Here is a 24964-nt window from a genome sequence, read left to right on the forward strand (position 1 = left end):
TGAGCTCCATGCCTCACCGCGGACGCAGCCTCTTAACACGGCCTCAGCTTCCCAGGCCTCACGCAGCTCAGCACAGATGCTGAGGCTCAGCTGGGGAAAGGAAGGAGCCTGGGAGGGGGTGCCATCTTCCAGGGAAGCGTTTCCAGCAGGTGCCAAGGATCCGGGAGAACAAGCACATCACCAGGTGGTCAGGACAGCACGTTCCTGGTTTGATTTAGGACAGTGCCTGGGCCCAGCGCTGTGCCGGAGGTGGCTGGAAATCAGGTCAGCAGGCGGCAGCAGATGGCAGCTGTCCCATCCAAGGCGCAGGCAGTAGGCACCCGGGAGCATCATTCATTCACCCACTTATTTGTGTTTCAAGCGCGTTCCAGGGTGGGCCAGGCGCCAGAGACCCAGCAAGGAACAAGACACGTGGCCTGCCCTCCCAGGCGTCACCTCACCCCGATTCGGAGGTGATAAGGCGGTGGGGGTTCTTAGACACAGGAGACCAGCTTCGCACACGCAGAAGGCTCAGCAAAATTCAAACAGCCCTATGTCAGGACATCTGGCTGGTCTTAAGTAACCTTTGTGCCAGGCCAGTGTCGTGCACAGTTGTGGCTGCAGTGAGTCCCCCCATTCTGCAGCGGGAGAAACTGAGATGGAGAGGGTGGTATATTTGCTTTAGCTGAGAGTATCTGGAAGAGCCCGGGCTGTTTGACCGTGAGACGCACTCACCCGGCAGGTGCCCCTGCCGCCCCTGAGACTGTGGCGTGGAGGGTTCAGAGGGAGCAGCAGGTGTGCCCCGACGTGGCTTCCCATCCCACGTGTGAGCCAGGCCTCCACGTGCTGCAGATGAAGGGACGCGCAGAGCCGCCACAGACCCGCCTGTACTTTCCCCTCAGCTAGCCTCACCTCATTGACCCAGAACCTTCTGTCCTCTCAAAGTCACCCGTGTAAGTGCCTTGTCTAGATGACAGAAACGCCCCTCAGACTGGCCCTCCGCTCCTTCCAGGGACACCATGAAGCAGATTTGCAGCCTCTGCCTTCTGCCAAAAGGAACACTGACTCCCTGTTTGCTAATTACAAACGTGGTCCCTGTTCATTGTAGACACTTTGGAAAATGAGAAGGAGAGATGGGGTCTGGGGGCTCATGCTTGTATTCCCAGCACTTTGGGGGCTGACACAGGAGGATTGATTGAGGCCAGGAGTTCAAGACCAGCCTGGACAACATAGCAAGACCCCGTCTCATGAAAAGTAAAAATAAATGAGCCAGGTGCAGTGGTGTGTGCCTGTGGTCCCAGCTTCTTCAGAGGCTGAAGCAGGAGGATCGCTCGAGCTCAGGAGGTAGAGATTGCAGTGACCGAGGACTGTGCCATGAACTCCAGCCTGGGTGACAGAGTAAGACCCTGTCTCTTAAAAAACAAGACAAATAAAGAAGGAAATAAAAGTCACCCCAAATCTATGAGTAGTTTTATTCTTTTTTTCCCACTGAACATGGTTTTATAGTTTCCTTTATGGTTCGTCTGCCTCTTGTATTCCTCCCTCCCTCCCTCCCTCCCTCCCTCCCTCCCTCCCTCCCTCCCTCCCTCCCTCCCTCCTTTCCTCTTTCTTTCTCCCCTTCCCCCTTTTCTTTTGTTTTCTTTTATTTTCCTCCTCTCCTCTTCTTCCCCTTCTCCTTCCCCCTCCCCTCCCCTCCACTCCCCTCTCCTCTTCCTCCTCCCCTCCCCTCCCCCTCCTCCCCTCCCCTCCCCCTCCCTCCCATCCCCTCTTCCCTCCCCTTCCCTCCCATCCCCTCTTCCCTCCCTCCTCTCTTACTGTAGAGTCTCCCTTGGTTGCCCAGGCTGGAGGGCAATGGCATAAACACGGCTCACTGCAGCCTTGACCTCCTGGGTTCAAGCTGTCCTCTTGCTTTGGCCTCCCAAGGTGCTGGGGTTACAGGCATGGGCTGCTGTGCCCCGCCTTGGATTATTTCTTTATACTTGGTCCTTAGAAGTAGAATCACCACAGCAAAGGGATGAAGCCTTTTGAAGCTCTGCCACTCACGACCAAACTGCTTTCCAGAAAGAGCCGATTAGCCCAGCGGTGTGACCTGTGGCCGGCACTGCCAGGGCAGACTCCAGCGGCAAAACCAGGGCATCCTTCGCGGTTCCCGAGGTCTGCCCCTCTCTGATGGTTGCCAGCCTGATGGGCACTTGTTCTGTTAGTGCCTGCGCTTTTCTTTTTTTTTTTTTTTTTTTTTTTTGAGACGGAGTTTCGCTCTTGTCACCCAGGCTGGAGCGCAATGGCGCGATCTCGGCTCACCGCAATCTCCGCCTCCTGGGTTCAGGCAATTCTCCTGCCTCAGCCTCCCGAGTAGCTGGGACTACAGGCACGCGCCACCATGCCCAGCTAATTTTTTGTATCTTTAGTAGAGACGGGGTTTCACCATGTTGACCAGGATGGTCTCGATCTGTTGACCTCATGATCCACCCGCCTCAGCCTCCCAAAGTGCTGGGATTACAGGCTTGAGCCACCGCGCCCGGCCCGTGCCTGCGCTTTTCATTCTGCGAAGCGACTGTCTGTTTTCTGCCCGTTTCTCAGCTGGATGTCATGCCTTTTAAACTTGGAAACGTTCCGTCTGTTGTGCGTGTTGCAGGCGGCTTTCTCCAAGTTGTTCTTGCTCTTCGACCTTGTTTTTGGATGTCTTTTGATTTGCAGATGTCCTCAGTTTTATCCCATGTAATTAAGTTTATAGAAATTCCAGAAACAAGTTTGTTCCTGCGCCTTTCTGGTCGATCGCGAGCAGTGCGAGGTGCGTGGCTCCTGCGGGGAGGCCGGGGAATGCCCTGCTCATCTCTGATGGCCTGGCTTTTACTTTTTGCCATCAACCCTGCAGCCCTGATGCCTACTGGGGAGGAGGCCAGAACCAACGTGAGGGGCCTCACGTGCGAGCTGCCCCAGCGCTGACTTGGGGAGGTCTCGGAGCCCGTCCAGTCCGTCCCACACAGGAAGGCTGGGCCTGCTCCGTGGTGCAGCTGAGCGCCTCTGTGACTCTGCAACGGCACTTGAGTCCGCTGGTGACCTCACCCCTACCCCCCCTGCCATGCTGCCCCACCATGCTCAGCACCCTCTCTGGCTGTTGCTCTAGGTAGAATTACAGGAATCTCCCAGGCTTCTTGGGACAGACACTGGCCAAGCCTCTGCCTCAGCCCTGTGGCATGTGCCCCGACTGTGCACCTTCCTTCTAGAACTTGGTGGTGGCAGACAGATGACGGACATTCAGGGATGTCCCTTCTAGGGGAATTGCTGGAGTCACCTACGCAGATGTGAGGGGAAAAGCAGTGCCTGGTGAACTGCCTGCTCGGCCTGAGCCTCAGTTTTGCCATCTGCAAAATGGGCTAACAGCAGGCTCCAGCCACATGGCAGGAGAGGGCCGCCGTGGTTCCGCGTCTTACGCGCTCCTCACGCGTCACCTCTTGTCCTCTACCATTCCTCCCAGCACAGCCTGCCTCGTCACTTTGTCATGTGTCACCATCACTCCTCACCTTGCTCCCAGGATTGCTCTTGCAGCGTTCCTAGCCATCTTTGCCGTGATCACTCTTGGCTTTGCCTCTGGATTTCACTCTTTCCTGGATTCACACCCCAGTCCCCCACTCTCCTGGTGGTGACTGCACTGTCCCAGGTGACGTCAGGCATTGCAGTGGTGCTTCGTGACCTTGCTCTCAGAGTGGGTTCCGGCCTCCACCTTGAACACCCACCCACCCTGCCCCACCTGGCTCCTTCTTTGCCGTGGCCTGGGGTCATTCTGCCAAGCTCCTCTGCCCTCTGCTGGAAATCCTCCAGGGCCCCCGGTGCCCAGCTCAGAGGAGGGCAGGACGTGGCTAGCACATCAGTGAAGGCCCTGCCGTGTGGGAAGTCACCTGCTGCTGGCACTTCCGATGCACTTTGTTTCTACATCCCCCAGTCGCCCTTCCTACCAGCAGGCAAGTGTCAGCCCCTTCCGTCAGTGGGGTCTCGTCCAAGGGCTGTGTGGTGCTCTGGCCTCAGTGGCCAGGAAGGCTGTGCTTCCCTCCCTGCAGTGTGATCAGTGGCACAGCCTCCAGTGCCGGCATTGGGCTGTGGGCGTCAGTCCTGGGCTGGACTTCCCATGGTGAGGGGATACGAGTGAAGACTCGGAAGCCATGAGCAGAGCACATGGCCTGGGACAGCACATGGCCTGGGACAGCACATGGCCTGGGCCAATGGAGCCCTCAGTGGCTGGCCCTACCCTGGAGCTGTTCTGGGGGCTCAGGGGACATAGGCAGCCTCCAGGTGGAAGGCTGGGCTGCTGGACTGCAGGGGCTCCCCAGCGGACCTGCCGTGGGCTGGGGGGATGGAGTGACAGGTCTAGGACTGGGGTGGCCTGGCCTTGCTCCAGTGCCTGTGACCCTGGGCAGCAGGTGCCCCCCCTCAGGCCTCTCCCTGCTCCCGAGTGCTCCCAAAGCTGTTGTTTTCACCAGGCTGCCTGGGACCAGGTGGCAGGTGCCCGCTAGGCTGTCACAGCCGTCAGTTCCTAAAGCAGGTGTCCTGAGGCCCTGCAGGGAGCACCGAGACCTTCCACCCACTTCGTGCCCCTGGCAGGAAAAACAAGAATGATTGAGTGGTTTAAAAATAGAGGAGGACTTGGAATTCATTAGACTCTTGAAAAACAGATTAGGTGTAATGACTGTCATTAAGTCAATCATTTGTAAGACCTCCTAGGCTGACACAGTGAGTCGGGGACAAGACCGGGTCTGGTCTACCACGCAGGCCTGGGTGAGAGGGCAGGGCTGTGTTCTTGCTCTCGCCAGCCCCGGGCACCCAACCTCAGCAAGCTTGGTGATGCCCACATCACCAGAAACCCGTGGGGGACAGTGATCGCCCTGCAGGGCCCTGAGTGGTGCCCTGGATGTAGGAGGCAGGCAGGGAAGTGACGCCCTGGGAGGAGGTGCCACCCTTCCTGCAGAGGGGCCTCCTCCCAGTGCACAGCTGGTCCAGAGCTGGAGAGAATGCCTGGCCTGCTATGCTCTCAGGGACGCCTGGCCAAGGGATGATAATGACTGCAGGTCCCCCCCCACGCCCCCACAACCCCACCCATGGCCCACCCTTACAGGCCTCTGTTCCCTGGTGACCACAGCTTCTCTTCCAGCCTCCTGACCGCGCTCTGGACCTCTTGTGACATCCCCCAGCCTGCTCCTTCCCCACCACCACCACAGGCCTCAAAGGCACCTCCCTCAGGCAGCCACGACTACATGGAAGGAGCCCCTTATCATCCTCTCTCCCTCACGCTCCCCACCTGGTCCTCCGGCCAGTGCTGGGAAGAAATGAATTTTTTCATGGGGTGAAGCATGCCAGTAAGGCAGCTTCTTTTGTGAGAGCAATCAGGGGAGGCCTCCTGCAGGCGGTGACATTTGCTGAGGCCTGAGTGAAGGGAAAGGGCTGGAGGAAAGGTGCCCAGGTGCTGGGAAGGAGCGGAGGGGACAGGGAGCAGGGCGGAAGGAGGTCGGGTGGGGCTGGGAATCTCAGAGAGCTTTGTGGGCAGGGCGGGTAGGAAGAAGTTTTCTGAGAGAAGGAACGGTATCAGAGGTGGTAACATCAGCATGGTGGTGAAGTGGTCTGGTGATTTAAAAATTATTGTAAATGCCAAGTGCAGTGGCTCACGCCTGGAATCCCAGCACTTTTGGAGGCCGAGGCAGGTGGATCACTTGAAGCCAGGAGTTCAAGACCAGTCTGGCCAACATGGTGAAACCCCATCTCTACTAAAAAAAAACCCCACAAAAATTAGCTGGGCATCATGGCAGGCGCCTGTAATCCCAGCCCACTTGGGAGGCTGAGGCAGGAGAATCACTTGAACCTGAGAGGTGGAGGTTGCCGTGAGCCAAGATGGCACCGCCGCCCTCCAGCCTGGGCAATAAAGTGACACTCCATCTCAAAAATAAAAAAATGTTGTACATGGCTTTATTGAAATGTGATTGGCACATGATGAACAGCAGCACATGAGAGTTTGGTTCCTCCACGTCCTCGCCGACGCTTTGTATTGTGGGCTTTTTAGCCATTCAGATAGGTGTGAAGTGCTACCTCGCTGTTGTTTTAATTTGCATTTCCTTAAGGAATAATAATGTTGAGAAGCTTTTTTTTAAGTAAGAGACAGGATCTTGTTATGTTGCCCAGGCTGGCCTTGAACTCCTGGGCTCAAGCAATTCCTCCCACTTCACGTCAGCCTCCCGAGTAACTGGAACCACAGGTCACCTCATTGCCTCAAGCATCTCTTCATGTGCTATTTCTCATTGGTTGTCTCTTGAAGCGTCTGTTGACACCTTTTGCTGTTTCTTTCACTTGGGTGTTTTTCCATACTGAGTACTGAGAGTTCTTGATATATTCCGGATACAAGTCTGTTACATGATTTTCAAATATTTTCTCCCAATCTATGGCTTGTGTTTTCATTCCAACAGTATCTTTCAAAGAGCAAAAGTTTTTAATCTTGAGGAAGTACAATTTATCAATTTTTTTTCTTTTATGACTTGTGATTTTGGTGTGGTATCTAAGACTTATTTTCATAACCCAAAGTCACAAAGATTTTTTCCATGTTTTCTTCTGAAAGTCTTATACTTTAGGTTTTACATTTAGATCTATACAGCATTTCACTTGGAGTTAATTCATGTATATGGTGTGAGGCATGGATCAAAGTTTTGTTTTGTTTTGCATAAGGAAAGTCAATTATTCCAGAATTATTTGTTGGGAAAGATTCTTCCTTTTCCACTAAATTGCCTTTGCATTTTTGTCTTCAGCTGACCACATGGGGCAGGTTCACTTCTGGACTCTCCAGTCTGTTCCATTGATCTATGTGCCTGTATTGACACCAATGCCACACGGTCCTAATCATGGTAGCTTTATAATAAGCCCTAGTTGGAGGTACAAATGCTTAGCTTTATCTTCTTTTGCATTGTTGTTTTGGCTATTCTGTCTCCTTTCTGTTTCCATAGGAAGTTTAGGGTTGCAACTTTTGCCAAAAAAAAAAAAAAAAAAAAAGCCTGCTGGAATTTTGATTGGGATTATGTAGAATCCATATCAATTTGAAAAGAATTAGCATCTTAATAATACTTCTGGTTCATGAACATAGTATATCTCTTTCTTTATTTAGGCCTTTAATTTCTCTCAGCAAAGTTTTACTGTTTTTAATTGCACAGGTCTTGCACGTCTTTTGTCAGCTTAATCCTCAAGTATTTTATGTTTTGTGATGCCATTGTAAATTCGTTTGTTTTGCAGTTTTAATTTGTAATTGTTCATTGGTAATATATATGGATAAAACTGATTTTTGTAGATTGATCTTCTAGAATATTAATCGTCTAGATTTATCTTGCTGAACTCACTTTATTAGTTACAGTTTTTTTTCAAATATTTTATCAGTTTTCCTACATAAATGATCTTACCATCTGATAAGAAAAACAGTTTTGCTTGTTTTCAACTGTATGTCCTATATTTCTTTATCTTGTGCTTTTTTCTCTTTTTTTCTTTCTTCTTTCCTCAAATGCCCTGAGACAATTTTATTATTTACTTACCTATTTATTTGTTGAGACAGTCTCACTCTGTCCCTAGGCTGGAATGCAGTGGTGAGATCTCAGCTCACTGCACCCTCTGACTCGCTGGTTCAAGGGATTCTCCTGCCTCAGCCTCCAAAGTAACTAGGATTACAGGCACGCGCCACCACACCCAGCTAATTTTTGTATTTTTAGTAGAGATGGGTCTTCACCATGTTGGCCAGGATGGTCTCGATCTCCTGACCTCGTGATCTGCCCGCCTCAGCCTCCCAAAGTGCTGGGATTACAGTTGTGAGCCACCGCGCCCGGCCTTTCTTGTATTTTTTTAACCAGCCAGAACCAACAGTACAACATTGAATGAAAACAATGAAACAGGATGATTCTGCCTCACTCCCAAGCATTCCGTATCTACTGTGAAGTGTGATTTGAGCTGTAGGGTTTTCACAGCCCTTCATCTTCTAAAATAAAAAAGGAGTTCTCTCCTATTCCTGATTTGCCGAGAGGTTTGTTTTTGTTGTTTTTCATCAAGAACAGATGTTGGATTTTGTCAAATGCCTTTTCTGCGTTTTGACCTAGTCACATGGTTTTCCTGTTTTAGCCTGTGCACGTGATAAATCACACTGACTAATGTTCAGCCGTTCGGCCAGCCTGGCAGTCCTGGGGTCAACTGGACATGGTCATGAGGTATTATCCCTTGGACATACCATTGGCTTTGATTGGCTACATTTCAGGAGGATTTTGTGTCGGTCTGAGAGGACTGGCTGTCGGGTGGCTGTCTTCTCGTCATGCCTTTCTCTGGTGCAGGATCATGGCTGTCTGGGATGAGCTGGGGAGCGTCCACCTCTTCAGGTTTCTGGAAGAGCTTGTGTAGAACCGGCATTATTTCTGCCTGCAATGTGAGATAGACTTCACCAGGGAAGCCATCTGGGCCTGGAGTTTTCCTTGCGGGAAGATTTTTAACTGTAAAATCGATGTGTTTTCTAGCAGACTGTCTGTTGAGTTATCGTCTTGTTCCATGAGTGGAGTTTCTTTGCTGTACCATCGAGTGATGTGTCGTTCCTGCTCCCCCAGAATGGCAGCCCCCCTACACCTGCCGATGCCCACCCCACACGCCTGGCAGAGGACATGAACCCTGACCTCCCCTCCAAGGTAGTGACTTGTTATCAGGCCCTGGGTAACCTGACCTAACACAGCCCTGCCCCTGCAATTGGCTTCCCTTGTCCCTGCAAAACCAGGGAAACTGCTTCTACACCCCTCGTGCCCTGCTGCCTTCTGTCCCTGTCTGCCCTTCGGGCCAGTGTTGCCCTAGGCTGTGGCCTCCCTCCCTGTCCCTTTGGCATGGAGCCACTATCAGTCAGTCACATGGCTGCCCTGACGAAGCTGTCGGGAGCTTTGCCGGCCTGGCCTCCTGGAGTCCCTCAGCCGCCTCCCAGGCAGGCATCTCCATGTCTGTGGCATTGCTGTTGGCTTCATGGCTGGGGCCACCCTTCCAACCCAGCTCTCCAGCCACCTGCAGGACCCATCGCAGGGTTCAGCCTGTACCTCTCAGGCTCTGTAGCATGGCATCCTCCCAGTCCCCCATGGTGCGTCCCAGAGCACCTGGGATTGGGGGACATGCTGGCTGTAGGCCAAGTGAGAAGAGGTGGCACTGAGGGCTGGATGGCAGCAAGGCCTGGGAGGATGTGCCAGAGCCCAGCCCACTGGGGCACTCACGTCCCTGACTCTCCCTGCAGGTCCTGCCCTGCAGTCCAGCCCCTCCACTCCCCACCCCAGCTCCTTGGCCCAGTGCAGCCCCACTGACTAGCAGGTGGCTGTCCAGCCTCAGCCTCAGCCTCCTAGGGCACAGACGCTGGGGCCCACCCAGGCAGGTGGTATCCTCTGCCAGGCATGAGGGAGGTGTAGGGGGCTGCCATTCTGGGGGCCTCCAGGAGAAGAAGCTGGACAGAGTCCAGGCCTGTAGAGCTGTCCCTTGAGGTGTGGCTCTCAGCTCCTGCTCTCCCCACCCCAGGGCCCCCAGCTCTGTCCCTCAGGACAGTTCTCAGTGAGGTATACAGCAGTTTCTGAGGCGAGGGGCAGTGGGACTCCAGGCCACTTCTGGCACTACTGCCTGCTCCTGGCAGCCTGAGGGAGCCACAGTCACGGGTGGGAGTGGGGCTTTGGCTGGAGTGGAGCCCACTCATTAAGCATCAGCACTCCTCCCCTGACCTGCAACCTGAGGAGGTGAGAAGGTGCCAGCCTCCCGCTCCCCATGGCTCCGGGACGCGTCCTCCAGGGGTTGTTCTCCACTCCGTGGGACCAGGAAGGTTCCAGGGGAACAGCCCCCTTGGAAGCAAACATCCCTTCCCACCTTCACGGAGGCAAAAGCAAGAGGAAGCGGGTTTCGACCACGTGCGGCATGACAGCCAGGAGCCCATGATGCATCCTCAGCTGCCTTCACTCACCGCCTTGAGACTCGCCAGCTGTGGGGGCTTCTGTTCGGAGAGGTTTTTAAAGCAGCGGAAGCTCAGAAAACGCCTGCGAGGTGTGAGACTCGAAGGGTGGCAGGAACCGTCCGCTGGTGCGCCAGGAGGCAGGCGCCTCTCTCATCTGCATTTCCTGATTTTTAGGGTGCATGTGTATTGCTTCCGTAATGACGAAGAAAAATAGAAAGAACAGCTTCCCAGACCATAACAACAGTGGGCTCTTTTCTTTTTTTTTCCTTTTTCCTTTTTTTGAGACAGTCTTGTTCTGTCACCAGGCGCCAGGCTAGAGTGCAGTGGTGTGGTCTTCGCTCACTGCAACCTCTGCCTCCCAGGTTCAAGCAATTCTCCTGCCTCAGCCTCCCAGAGTAGCTGGGACTACAGGCTCGTGCCACCACACCCAGATAATTTTTGTATTTTAGTCAAGACAGGGTTTCACTATGTTGGCCAGGATGGTCTCGATCTCATGACTTTGTGATCCGCCCACCTTGGCCTCCCAAAGTGCTGGGATTACAAGCGTGAGCCACCATGCCTGGCTAGTGGGATCTTTTCAAGAGCTGGGCCGTGTCTAGGCCTGTGTCCCCAGAGCCCAGATCTTGGCCAGGTAGGGCCAGCCCTCGTCCACACCCCTTCCCATGACTACCTGGCTTGTGCTTGGACTTAATGGGGGCAGCAAAGGGCCAGGTGAGCCCCCTAAGGTGATGCCTGGCCCTGGTCCAGCCTCTGCCCCGAGGCAGGAGAGGGGTGAGGCCTGGAGGAACTGACTTCTTGAAGGGCCTGGGGAGCCGTGGGCATAAGCAGCTGCTCTGGGGCCAGGGGACAGGTGTGGTCCTGCCCAGCTCTGCTGCACCCGCCCCCATGGCCCTGGCTTTTGGAGACATCTCCTGGGGCTGACAGTGTTGCATCCTCATGAGAGGACAGAGCTGGAGAGGCCGACAGACAGGACCCGCCCAGGTAGAATGGACCCATGGGTGGGTCACCATGGCAACTGGGAAAGTGGCTCCTGGGGCCTGCCTGTCTCACCAGGCACCACTGCACCTGATCCCCTGAAGCCCCATCTGTAGCTGAGGAGACCTCACCTCCTCCGAGAGGAGCAGGCAGGCTTGCGGTCACACACCTTCCAGGAGGGATGGGCCTGGGAGCTGCCGGGCCGTCCCCATATGGGCTGCTCTCTCTGGGCTCCAGGTTGCCAGCATGGGCGGCCTTAGCAGTCATGCACATGGGTCCCCCACGGCACAGCCTGCGCCAGTGACTGGGGCATGGCTCTGACAAGGCCTGTGTTCGAGCTGCTGGTTGAGGCCTGGCCGACGGTCAGTTGTTGGCAGGGCTGGCATCCTAGAGGACAGCAGCTCCCTGGGCCTGTCCACTGTCCGTCTGTGTCTCTCCTCCCCATTAAGCCTCTGCAGAGCACCGCTGAGGTGAGGAGGGCTGACCACAGCCTGGCTGGCCCCCATGGGTGGTGAGGATCTGAGTGCTCAGGGGAACTCAGGCTCACCAAGTTCCTCGACACCACCGTGATGACTGACCAGAGATGTCTCCCAGAAATCCTGAGCCCCACGTCCACAAGTGTCCTGGGCCATGAGGCAGAGCCCCACAGTCTGTGGTCAGCTGTGTCACCGTGGGACCCTGGGCATCACCACTGCTGCCATCTGGGCAGGGAACTTAACCTCTCAGCACCTCAGTTTATTTCTCTGTAAAAATGGGAAGGTGGGGCCAGGTGCTGTGGCTCACATCTGTAATCCCATTGCCTTCGGAGCCAAGGCAGGAGGATGATGAGGGGTGAGGGGGCTGTGGACAGTGTGGGTGGATGATGGGGGATGAGGGGCTGTGGACAGTGTGCGGAGGATGATGGGGGGTGAGGGGGCTGTGGACAGTGTGGGGAGGATGATGGGGGATGAGGGGCTGTGGACAGTGTGGAGAAGATGATGGGGGTGAGGGGCTGTGGACAGTGTGGGGAGGATGATGGGGGATGAGGGGCTGTGGACAGTGTGGAGAAGATGATGGGGGTGAGGGGCTGTGGACAGTATGGGGAGGATGATGGGGGGTGAGGGGGCTGTGGACAGTGTGGGGAGGATGATGGGGGTGAGGGGCTGTGGACAGTGTGGAGAAGATGATGGGGGTGAGGGGCTGTGGACAGTGTGGGGAGGATGATGGGGGGTGAGGGGGCTGTGGACAGTGTGGGGAGGATGATGGGGGATGAGGGGCTGTGGACAGTGTGGGGAGGATGATGGGGGATGAGGGGCTGTGGACAGTGTGGGGAGGATGATGGGGATGAGGGGCTGTGGACAGTGTGGGGAGGATGATGAGGGGTGAGGGGGCTGTGGACAGTGTGGGGAGGATGATGGGGGATGAGGGGCTGTGGACAGTATGGGGAGGATGATGGGGGTGAGGGGGCTGTGGACAGTATGGGGAGGATGATGGGGGATGAGGGGCTGTGGACAGTGTGGGGAGGATGATGGGGGTGAGGGGGCTGTGGACAGTGTGGGGAGGATGATGGGGGTGAGGGGCTGTGGACAGTGTGGAGAAGATGATGGGGGTGAGGGGCTGTGGACAGTGTGGGGAGGATGATGGGGGATGAGGGGGCTGTGGACAGTGTGGGGAGGATGATGGGGGTGAGAGGCTGTGGACAGTGTGGGGAGGATGATGGGGGATGAGGGGCTGTGGACAGTGTGGGGAGGATGATGGGGGTGAGGGGCTGTGGACAGTGTGGAGAAGATGATGGGGGATGAGGGGGCTGTGGACAGTGTGGGGAGGATGATGGGGGTGAGGGGCTGTGGACAGTGTGGGGAGGATGATGGGGGTGAGGGGGCTGTGGACAGTATGGGGAGGATGATGGGGGATGAGGGGCTGTGGACAGTGTGGGGAGGATGATGGGGGATGAGGGGCTGTGGACAGTGTGGGGAGGATGATGGGGGATGAGGAGCTGTGGACAGTGTGGAGAAGATGATGGGGGTGAGGGGCTGTGGACAGTGTGGGGAGGATGATGGGGAATGAGGGGCTGTGGACAGTGTGGGGAGGATGATGGGGGTGAGGGGGCTGTGGACAGTATGGGGAGGATGATGGGGGATGAGGGGCTGTGGACAGTGTGGGGAGGATGATGGGGGATGAGGGGCTGTGGACAGTGTGGGGAGGATGATGGGGGATGAGGGGCTGTGGACAGTGTGGAGAAGATGATGGGGGTGAGGGGCTGTGGACAGTGTGGGGAGGATGATGGGGGATGAGGGGCTGTGGACAGTGTGGGGAGGATGATGGGGGATGAGGGGCTGTGGACAGTATGGGGAGGATGATGGGGGATGAGGGGCTGTGGACAGTGTGGGGAGGATGATGGGGGATGAGGGGCTGTGGACAGTGTGCGGAGGATGATGGGGGTGAGGGGGCTGTGGACAGTATGGGGAGGATGATGGGGGATGAGGGGCTGTGTACAGTGTGGGGAGGATGATGGGGGGTGAGGGGGCTGTGGACAGTATGGGGAGGATGATGGGGGATGAGGGGCTGTGGACAGTGTGGGGAGGATGATGGGGGATGAGGGGCTGTGGACAGTGTGGGGAGGATGATGGGGGTGAGGGGCTGTGGACAGTGTGGGGAGGATGATGGGGGATGAGGGGCTGTGGACAGTGTGGGGAGGATGATGGGGGTGAGGGGGCTGTGGACAGTATGGGGAGGATGATGGGGGTGAGGGGCTGTGGACAGTGTGGGGAGGATGATGGGGGATGAGGGGCTGTGGACAGTGTGGGGAGGATGATGGGGGTGAGGAGTTGTGGACGGTGTGGGGTGGATGATGGGGGTGAGGGGCTGTGGACAGTGTGGGGAGGATGATGGGGGTGAGGGGCTGTGGACAGTGTGGAGAAGATGATGGGGGTGAGGGGCTGTGGACAGTGTGGGGAAGATGATGGGGGTGAGGGGCTGTGGACAGTGTGGGGAAGATGATGGGGGTGAGGGGCTGTGGACAGTGTGGAGAAGATGATGGGGGATGAGGGGCTGTGGACAGTGTGGGGAAGATGATGGGGGTGAGGGGCTGTGGACAGTGTGGAAAAGATGATGGGGATGAGGGGCTGTGGACAGTGTGGGGAGGATGATGGGGGTGAGGGGCTGTGGACAGTGTGGGGAGGATGATGGGGGTGAGGGGCTGTGGACAGTGTGGGGAGGATGATGGGGGTGAGGGGTTGTCGACAGTGTGGGGAGGATGATGGGGGTGAGGGGTTGTCGACAGTGTGGGGAGGATGATGGGGGTGAGGGGTTGTCGACAGTGTGGGGAGGATGATGGGGGTGAGGGGTTGTCGACAGTGTGGGGAGGATGATGGGGGTGAGGGGTTGTGGACAGTGTGGGGAGGATGATGGGGGTGAGGGGTTGTGGACAGTGTGGAGAAGATGATGGGGGTGAGGGGCTGTGGACAGTGTGGGGAGGATGATGGGGGTGAGGGGTTGTCGACAGTGTGGGGAGGATGATGGGGGTGAGGGGTTGTCGACAGTGTGGGGAGGATGATGGGGGTGAGGGGTTGTGGACAGTGTGGGGAGGATGATGGGGGTGAGGGGTTGTGGACAGTGTGGGGAGGATGATGGGGGTGAGGGGTTGTGGACAGTGTGGAGAAGATGATGGGGGTGAGGGGCTGTGGACAGTGTGGGGAGGTTGATGGGGGGTGAGGGGTTGTGGACAGTGTGGAGAAGATGATGGGGGGTGAGGGGGCTGTGGACAGTGTGTGGAGGATGATGGGGGGTGTGGGGTTGTGGACAGTGTGGAGAAGATGATGGGGTTGAGGGGCTGTGGACAGTGTGGGGAAGATGATGGGGGTGAGGGGCTGTGGACAGTGTGGAGAAGATGATGGGGGTGAGGGGCTGTGGACAGTGTGGAGAAGATGATGGGGGATGAGGGGCTGTGGACAGTGTGGGGAAGATGATGGGGGTGAGGGGCTGTGGACAGTGTGGAGAAGATGATGGGGGTGAGGGGCTGTGGACAGTGTGGGGAGGATTCCCCGAGGGGTGATGGGGTGCTCACCGTGTTGGGTTGCACCTGGCTTGATGCCCACCCCCGTCTGACCCTCCAGAGGGCTGGCCTCTTTGACAAAGAAGGTGGCAGGAGTCTGTGGCCCTGAGGTGTGGCCCAGTGTCCTCAGCCTCTGCCACATTCCACCTCCCTCACTCTGGCGAGGCTGTACTCCAGCCCGTGCTACAGGGCCCAGGGCCCCCCAGGAGCTGAGTGCCCACCTACCCCACCCCTGCATCATGTGTGCTGAGGGACACCTTCTTTGGAGGACCCTGTGTGGGCAGTATTGCGCTCCTATTGTATTAATTTAATTTTTGAGGCTGCGTCTTACTGTCACCCAGGCTGAAATGCAGTGGCATGATCTTGGCTACAACCTCTGCCTCCCGGGTTAAAGCAATTCTCATGCCTCAGCCACTGGACTAGCTGGGACCACAGGCACCTGCCACCCCTGCAGCTCATTTTTGTATTTTTAGTAGAGAGGAGGTTTTGTCACATTGGCCTGCTGGTCTGGAACTCCTGACCTCACGTGATCCACCCGCCTTGGCCTCCCAAAGTGCTGGGATTGCAGGCGTGAGCCACCTCACCTGGCCTATTTTTAAAAAAGTTTTAGTAGAGACAGGGTTTCACTGTGCTACCCAGGCTGATCTCAAACTCCTGGACTCAAATGATCCTCCTGCCTTGGCCTCCCAAACTACTAGGATTAAAGGCGTGAGCCATTGCACCCAGCCTTGCTTTCCCATTTTACAGCCAAGTAAATTGAGGCCTGGGAGGTTAAGTTTCCTGCCCACACGGCAGAGGTGGTGATGCCCAAGGCCTTCAGTTCACTGTCTAGCCTGTGACTCCCCAGCCCAGCATGGGGACACCCTCTCCATGGCAGGAGCTCCCTGTGGAGCAGCAGCCACATGCCCAGGTCCCCTCGGGGGTCTCCTCGTATTGCCAGCCCAGAGGCCCTCGAAGGCAGGTACTGCTGCTCCGCTCTGGCCCCAGCACCCAGCCCCGGGCCTGATGTTCCCCCACCACGTAGCAGGTGCCCGCCTGACCTACCCCTCACTCCACAGAGCAGGACTTCCCTCGCTGGAGACGGGCTCCCTGTTCTAGCCTCACCTGTTGGTTTTCCCTGGAGCCGGCTCTGGGACTACAAGGGCCCTAGGAGTTGGAAGCCCTGTACCCAGTGATCATGGCTGAGGCCTTCGGGCCTTTGTGGACTCGGTAGGGCCATACCTCTGCTCAGGCCAGGCCATCTCCTCCAGGAAGCCCTCTCTGCAGCATGGTGACTGTGCCTATCTGTTGTCAGTGGGGTGGACTTCAGATCACAAGTTGCTTCTGACTTCTAGGCTCCCTGCTCCTTGACAGGGCCCGGCTAGACAGGAATAGGGGTGGGGGGAGTGTGAAAAGCATAAAGGAATTTGAGTTAACTGAATCCCAAGAGACATCGAGGCAATGCGGCTGAATTAGAGGAGACGGAAAACAGCTAACGTTCAGAGCCTTCGCGCGCCCATGTCCATGTCTCCTTATGTTCAGTACTTTGGAGGTTCCAATTGCGTGCCCTACAGCAACTCCCCCACCCCTGGGGAACCCCCCGCCATGCAGCCCCCACAGCAGTGTCCACATCACAGAAGGCACTGGGAGCCCTGGGCAGGGAGGGGCTGTCTCCCTTCCAGAGACCTAAAGAGACCCCAAAGGCGCTTGGGATGCCCCTTCCTCCCCTTAGCTCAGACGTCCTGGAGATCTGTGATGGGTGCTGGTCTCTGCACAGGAGCACCAGCCACAGCCACCTCCGAGTCCGTCATCAGTCACTGCACGGGAAGGAAGAGTGTGGAGGGAACACAGCGAATCAGCACTTTCCCTGGACACTGAAACAGTGACTGCAAACTTAGAGACCCTTCAGTGGCTGAAGCCAGGATGTGCCCAGCCTGTTTCTCGGCTGCTGAGGTGCTCCCTGCGTCTGTGCCGCACCTGCACGCTGAGAGGATCCGGCTTGTCCCACCCGTCCATGGCTGTCTTACTATCCTGGTCTGTGGCTCAGGGAGCAAAGCTCTGGGCCACGTAACCTGCCCAGGCTGAGAGATGCTCCCCACATCGGAGGACAGGTCCCACCTCTAGATGCCTGTCTGGGGCTGTGACAAAGCACCCGTGAGCTGGGAGGCCTAACCCAGGGGCATCTGCTGGCTTACAGTTCTGGAGGCAGGCACTGAGATGAGGCGCTGGCAGGGCGGCACTGCAGCCCAAGGCTCCAGGCGACAATCCTCCTGCCTCTTCCAGCTGCTGGTGGCTCCTGGCACTTCCTTGCCTTGAGGCTGAGTCACTCCAAGCTCTGAATCGTCTTCTCTGGGCCCCTCCCTGCGTCTTTCTGCTCTCAGGACACTTGTTGGAGCTGGGGCCCACCCAGGTAGTCTGGGATGGTCTCACCTCAAGATCTTTCACTTACTAGATCTGCAAAGAACTTTTTCTAAAAATGGTCACAGTCACAGATTCACATTTTGGGGGGCACATTCATCCCCCGTGGCCTCCACGGACCTCTCCGTCGCCCCCCGCTGTCCTCAGGACAGAGCAACCGCGGGCTGAGCTCCTTCCTGGCATCCGTGGACTGGAGCCGGCATTTGCTCCACCAAGAGTGGCAGCTCGCTGGGCTGCGTCTAAGCAACGCTGAGTGAGGGGCCTGCAGCGCCCGCCCGCGGGTCAGGTGTCTGTCTCAGCACAACTGCACTCTCTGCTCAGGGTCTCCCCGGGCTGAAATCCAGGCGCCCTGGACTGTGCTCTCCTCCGGAGCTGCTGACGTGTATTTCATCGCCTCTCGTTGATTGAGAAGAGACCGAGGCAGTGGTGACAGGTGTGGAGCTCTGCACTTGACCTCCTCAGAGGCAGCAGCCCCACCCACGCCTGACACTCCCCCTCCCCGAGAAGGTCAGGCCTCGGGGCTGACCTCTGACCCACGAGGACCCTTAGAGGTCATGAGCACCAAGCGGGGCTGGCCTGGGGGCCAGAGGGGAGGGGCTGAGGGGTGGGGAGCGAGCAGCCCACCGTGGGAGGGCAAGTGAGCCAGTACCCATACGGGGTTGTCCTCTCCCCGCTGCCCCGGCCCTGGCCCCTGACCCCTGACCCCATGCTCCCCGTGAGGACCCAAGTCCTGCGGCAGCAAATCTCAGGCCCTGGTCTCTGCACCCCCTAGAGTGCCTGCGTGGAGCACGTGTGGGGATGGGTCAGGGAGCAGTGACTGGTCCCAGAGTGTACCCACACCCTGGGACCTGGGGAGTGTGGATGTTGAAGGGTGCTCCTAGAGGATGCGCCAAGGCCAGATGACACATTCAGGAGAGGCTCCAGACCAAGCTAGCGCCTGCCTGGGGGTCCATAGGGACGGCAGCCTGCGCAGACCCCGGCGCTGACCAGGCTGGGGCAGCACTGAGGTCCCAGCTTCAGTTTCCCTCCCTCCCCACTGGGCTGTTTCCGGGATCCGCACCTGCCCTTCTGGCCCAGCCCAGGCCTCCTTCCTGTCCCTCGGTTCTGTCCCTCATTCTAGCCCTCGGTGGCAGCGACCCTTCTGAGGATGCCCCGGTCACAGAGAAGCATTTGTTTCCTTCTCAGTCCCAGCCCCCGCTCATCCCAGGGGCTGTGGGGCTGCAGCATCGTGAGACACTGTCGTGAGAAGACGGACTTCCTCGGGAATGCGGAGTCACACAGGAAAACTACACGAGAGAATGACTTTGCCAGGGCTGGAGAGGAAAGGAAGCAGGAAGATCCCAGCCTGTGCAGAAGACAACAGCATAGGTGCTGCTGGAAGTTGCTAGGGCTGACACTGGTGCAAAGGCCTGGCAGCCACTCTGGAGTCAGTGCCGTGGCAGGGTCAGTGCCACGTGTCAGCTCCCGGGCTGCTGTGGCGATGCACCGCGTGCCAGGCGAGGTAGATTGAGAGGGGTTTGTTGTCTTGCAGTTCTGAGGCCGGACGTCGAGATCAAGCTGGACTGGCTGCTCCTGGGCCGTGAGGGAGAACCTGTCCCAGGCCGCCTTCCCGCCTCGGGGGGTTTGCTGGCCATCCGGGTGTTCCTTGGCTTACAGAAGTATCACTCCAACACCTGCCTTCAGTCCACGTGGGGGTCTGCACCCAAATTTTCCCCTTGGGTAAGGGCACCAGTCACGTTGGCTTAGGGCCCACACTCCTCCTGAAGACCCCCTCGTAACTTTAATTACACCTGCACTCACCCTCTTTCCAAATAAGGTCACATGTTAAGGTATTGGGGGTTAGGACTTCAACATATGAATCTGAGGGGGCTCAGTTCAACCCCAAAGAGCACACGCGCCTCCCTGCTAAATCCTTGCCATGCTGGACTTTGAGGACACCTGCCAAGAAGAGGCATCTGCCTGCTGCCGGTTTCCGCTGTGGCCTGCGGCAAGCTGCTGCGGCTTTGGCAGACGGTTCCAGAGCTGGCTCCGGGAACAGTGTCTCCGCCCTCCCTGATCCCAGGACTCAGAAAGGAAGTCAGAGCCGGGCCTTGCCGTGCGTGCGTTGCAGACCCAGCCCCTGGAGGTCTTTGTGGGGTGCCGTAAGAGGAGACAAGGGGTCCCACCTGGCTGCAGCTCCTCTTGGGAACCAGAGGTGTCCAGGCCTGTGGGATTGTCCTGGCCTGGTGGCCGGTGTGACTGGGCAGAAGGCCTTCACCTCTGAGTCCTGGGAGGCTGTGCTCACCCCATCTCGGGCTTCTGTTTTTGAGGTCCTCTCCATCTCATTGGTCAGATCTCCACTAAGCTGCTTCCTCTGCGAGCAGGACTGTCCACCACTGAGCCATCACACTCTCCTCCTTCCCATGACGATCTTCAAAGCCCCAGGTCAGGCATGCCGGCTTCTATCTGTAATCTTAGTACTTTGGGAGGCTGAGGCTGGAGGATCGCATGGGGCCGGAGTTTGAGGTTAGAGTGAGCTGTGGTCACACCGTGTTCCAGCCTGGCAGCACAGCCTTTATCATGGTGGGAAACGACCTCATTTCTGAACACTTGTTTCCAGGCTGGCTGGCTGACTCCCTCCAACGCGTACTCACGTGAATCACGTCTTTGTGGCCACGTTCTCCACAGCGAGCCCAAGCTGTTGATCGACGTCCACGTCCATGAATGTGGATGCTGGGGCTCCAAGAAAGAGAGCACCCGTGCTCTGTTTCTCAAAGTCTTTTTCCCTTGGCGTAGCCTACATGAATCGCATTCCGTGGAGCATCCTCTGGGGGGCACTGACCCACAGGCCAAGATCCAAACTGCCCCACACACCCACGAGGCCCTCCCATGGGCCTCTGCCTCTACATCCATCCAGCATCACCAGGGGATTCCCTACAGTCTGTGGGCTGCTTCCCACCTCTTGGCCTTCATTCAAGCTGTTCTCAGGTTGTGCCTTCCAGGAACCCTCCCTGGCACTCCAGACCTCTCTCCACCCTGAGTGAGGAGTGTCCCCTCTGACCTCCCATAACATCCTTGGTGGTTCCCCCGTTACACTTTCCATAAGTGTGATGACTAGCTGTTCACCTATTGATCTCTGCCATCAAATTGTGAGCTCCTAAGGGCTGAACTTTGGATTCCTGGCTCATAGTTGGTGCTTGGTCCATGTTTGTAGGACAGATGGATGGGTGGATGGTGGATGGATGGATGGATGGATGGGTGGATGGTAGTTGGATGGGTGGATGGATGGATGGATGGTTAGATGGATGGGTGGGTGGATGGGTGGGTGGATGGATGGGTGGATGGTTAGATGGATGGGTGGGTGAATGGATGGGTGGATGGTTAGATGGATGGGTGGGTGAATGGATGGGTGGGTGGATGGATGGGTGGATGGATGGGTGGATGGGTGGATGGTAGTTGGATGGTTAGATGGATGGGTGGGTGGATGGATGGGTGGATGGTTAGATGGATGGGTGGGTGAATGGATGGGTGGGTGGATGGATGGGTGGATGGATGGGTGGATGGGTGGATGGTAGTTGGATGGTTAGATGGATGGGTGGGTGGATGGATGGGTGGATGGTTAGATGGATGGGTGGGTGAATGGATGGGTGGATGGATGGATGGGTGGATGGATGGATGGATGGGTGGATGGTTAGATGGATGGGTAGGTGAATGGATGGGTGGATGGTTAGATGGATAGGTGAATGGATGGGTGGGTGGATGGATGGGTGGATGGATGGATGGGTGGATGGTTAGATGGATGGGTGGGTGAATGTATGGGTGGATGGTTAGATGGATGGGTGGGTGAATGGATGGGTGGGTGGATGGATGGGTGGGTGGGTAGAAGGATGGATGGCAAATGAATGAGTGGGTGGGTGGGTGGATGGGTGGATAGTTGGATGCATGACTAGATAACTGGATATGTGTATGTATGTTTACATGAATGGGTGGATGGATGGATAAATGGATGGGTGGGTGGATAGATGGGTGGATGGATGATTAGATGGGTGAATGGATGGGTGGGTGGATGGATGGGTGGGTGGGTAGAAGGATGGATGGCAAATGAACGAGTGGGTGGGTGGGTGGATGGGTGGATAGTTGGATGCATGACTAGATAACTGGATATGTGTATGTATGTTTACATGAATGGGTGGATGGATGGATAAATGGATGGGTGGGTGGATGGATGATTAGATGGGTGAATGGATGGGTGGGTGCATGGATATATAGGTAAATGTGTGGATGAGTAAATGGATGAGTGGGTGGGTGGATGGGGGGATGGATGACTTTACAAGAAGCAGCGAGGCCACCATTTGCATCAGGGCCCAAGGTGGCTCATTAGAATTGGTGTGTGGTTGTGCGAATGTCTGAAGTGCCAATTTTCCCACATCCAATTACAAATAAACCCCGCCTGTGGAGCCTGCCAGTTGTTCTTGTTCCTTGTTACTCTCTCTTTTTTTTTTAACGTATTTTCCTTAGAGACAGAGTCTTGCAGTGTTACCCAGGCTAGCCTTGAATTCTTGGGCTCAAGGGATCCTCCTACCTCAGCCTCCCCAGAGCTGGGACTACAGGCTGTTTTCTCCTTATCAGCCTTTGCAAATGGTTTCAAGAGTCCAAAAATTAATCTATCTGATGTCATAATGAGAAACATCCTATGATGCTATTAGTTTTTCCAAGTTGGCATTTTCTTTTTTCACAGACTCCTAGAGGTTCAAGGTGAGAAAGTGCTGTCTTTCTGTTTGCATGCACATTTGCCAAATTCTTTACGGCGCCAGATTCACCTGGGCTTTGCTATGGCCTTTCTTTCCCATAGTAATTAGAATTAAAATGGCAAGTTCAGTAAACTTCCCTCCTCTGCTCTATCAAATTGCTGAGTTCAGACAAGTTTCATGTCCCCAGCGTCTCAGAGGCTCCCCCCGCCATCTTCCCCCCCCCCAGTGATGACATCAGGTATCTGTCCTCCCTGTGTGCTGTTCAAGAGAGGACTTTGGGAAGTCGGCCACTGTCCTGTGCCCTAAATGTGACACGGGTGAAGACACAGGCCGGTCAGCCTTTGGTTTCGATGAGACTGTTTAGAATTGCACTGTCTTTCTTCACCACAGAATGACATTTCATAGTGGTTTAAACCACAGTGGGGCCGTTGCAGGAGTCTGTGCCGCCTTCTGTGAGAGAGTGGCAGGAAGCAGCATTCAGGCAGCAGGTGCGGGCCTGTCTAGCAGCTGCAGGTGGCTGGACTTGTAGACATCTGGGTGAACACGCTGAGATGACACTGATCCGCAGACTTGAGAATGCCAGTGACAAGAGCTCACACCCTGGTGAGACACCGGGAGCTGTTGGCAGGTGGGGGCACCCCTCGCTCCTCCAGCGTCTGCTTCTCGTGGTGCACTGTCCTTCTGTGTCTTGAACAGTGGCCACATCTCACCTGTACTGTTCCTTCCTCACCACAGGGATGGACCCCGGGTACCAGCTCACTTCTCCGCTCTGTCTCGTTATGTGTGCAGCTCCCCCACTAGACATGGCTTCTAGGGGACACACAGCATCTGATGTACCCCTGGGGTCCTCCTCATGGCCCTACCCTGTCTGTCCAGCAGCTGGCCACCGGGGATCAACACCCTTCCAGAGGCAGTTTCCTGGGCCACTGGCATCCCAACAGTGGCCCCTGCTGTGCTTTGAATGTGTGCCCAAAGTTCATGTGTCAACCGCAGCAGCGTTGAGAGGCGGGACCTTTAAGAGGTGATTAGGTCACGAGGGCTTTGCCTTCCTGAGTGGATTAATGTTATTGCCGGAGTGGGTTTGTTATTGCTGCAGTGGGGTCCTTACAATGGGTGGGCATGGTTCCCTTCCCCCGCTCTCTTGCCCATGCGATGCCTTCCTCCATGGGATGACACCACAAGAAAGCCCTGGTCGGACGGGGCCCTCCACCTTGGGCTTCCCAGCCTCCAGACTGTGAGCCAAAACATTTCCATCGATGATGAATGACCTGGAGTGTGGTTCTGTCACCGCGTTACAGGGGCGGGAAAGCAAGACACCGTCCGCATGGCTCCAGGAATGGCTGACCCAGAAGGACCCAGGCTCTTACTCTCGGTGAAATCCTGGGGTCTACCTCCCCACTCTGCTCTCCTGTTCCCCTTCATCCTTCCAAGCCCAGCTGGTTCCCTTGGGCAGTGCCTCATTGGTTTTCCTGCCTGTGGCATCTCTGTATGGAGCCCCTTGACGCTCTCTGTCCACGCATTCTCCCCACCGCGCTCCCAGAGCTTCCACATGACCAGGGCAGGGAGGCAGGAGAGAGCCTTTCCTGTGGCAAGCGAAGGGTGCCAGGGGTTGAAATGGCCATCTGTGATCTGACCCACCAATGAGCAATCTGCCAGCCTTGGCCTGGCCTCAGTCTCAACCTGCTGAAAGGAGTCATTGTTCTTATACCACAGTCAACTCTCTACAGAGTGTCAGGGCCCTTCCCCGATCTCCCTCCTCCATGGCTGCTTCAGCAGCAGGAGCCTGCCTAGCCTCAGGGCGTCGGTCCAAGGGGCTGGAGCTGCCAGTTGAATGCATCCCAAGGGCTCCTCCTTTCAGGGAAACAAGCTCCTCACCACAGGCAGGGCCCGAGGGTGCCATCTGCTGCCAGCAGGCGCTTTCCTCTCTTCTTGAAATGGCATCTCTTCTGATCACAAAACAATACCTGATGCGAAAAGAGACTTTGAAAATGATAATTTACCTGTAATCTTACTACTGAAATACGTAGTAATGCCTCCCATTGAGTATGTTCCCCCGTGTGTCATTTATGTATACATGATAGGTCTAATTTTTTTTATTAGTTTATTTATTTACTTTAAGAGACAGGGTCTTTCTGGTTGCCCAGGCTATTGTGGAGTGCAGTGATGCCCTCACATCTCACTATACCCTTGAACTCCTGGGCTCAAGCGGCCCTCCCACCGCAACCTCCAGAGCAACTGGGACTACAGGTGCACACCGCCACGCCTGGCTAATTTTTGTATTTTTTGTAGAGACAAGGATCTTGTCATGTTGCCCGGCTGGTCTTAAACTCCTGGCCTCAAGCGATCCTCCCGCCTGGGCCTCCCGGGAAGTGCTGGCATCGTAGGCACGAGCCGCCACACCTTGCCTCTCATTTTTTAACTGCTGCATTTTTGTTTCACATTTTAACATTTCCAGTGAACTGCCCTTCTGCAGATAGTTTCGCCGGTTGGAAATGACCTAATGTATTGAGTCAACTCCCCGCTGATGCACATTTAGCTTATAGGCTATTTCTTGAATATGAGTTTGCTGGGTGTACAAGAAAGACAGTCCCTTCTGTTGTCTGTGAGATGCACAGCTCCTTCCACGAGGTTTCCAACGACACCACCGTCTAACTCAAAGCGTTTTCATCACCCCGTAAAGAAAACCCCGCCGCATCAGCAGTCGCCCCATCCCCTCCTGCTTCAGCTGTTGCCTTCTGCCCCTGTGGGTTGGCATGCTCTAGGCATTTCATGTGTATGTGATCTTTTGTCACTGGCTTCTTTCACTCCGCATGATGGGTTTGTTTTCGTTCAAGTTTTTGCTTTTTGAGACGGAGTCTGGCTCTGTCACCCAGGCTGGAGTGC

The 24964-nt window shown here is 56.1% G+C and overlaps 1 protein-coding gene across 6 annotated transcripts in view; it reads left to right on the top strand.

Annotated features, from left to right (window-relative positions):
* The window catches only part of ZFYVE28 (zinc finger FYVE-type containing 28), a 154059-nt gene that overhangs the window by 118497 nt on the left and 10598 nt on the right, over positions 1 to 24964 (top strand). The window contains exon 9 of one of the 6 annotated variants that reach the window (XM_054253560.2): positions 8113 to 10181. The exons of the other annotated variants lie outside the window; for them this stretch is intronic. Within the exon in view, the coding sequence (XP_054109535.2) occupies positions 8113 to 8125 (13 nt within the window). The 3' untranslated portion in view covers positions 8126 to 10181. Of the gene's footprint in view, positions 1 to 8112; positions 10182 to 24964 lie in introns of those variants that run through there. 6 annotated transcript variants of the gene reach the window in all.

This window comes from Callithrix jacchus, chromosome 3 (genome assembly GCF_049354715.1).
Source record: "Callithrix jacchus isolate 240 chromosome 3, calJac240_pri, whole genome shotgun sequence".
NCBI classification, from domain to species: domain Eukaryota; kingdom Metazoa; phylum Chordata; class Mammalia; order Primates; family Cebidae; genus Callithrix; species Callithrix jacchus.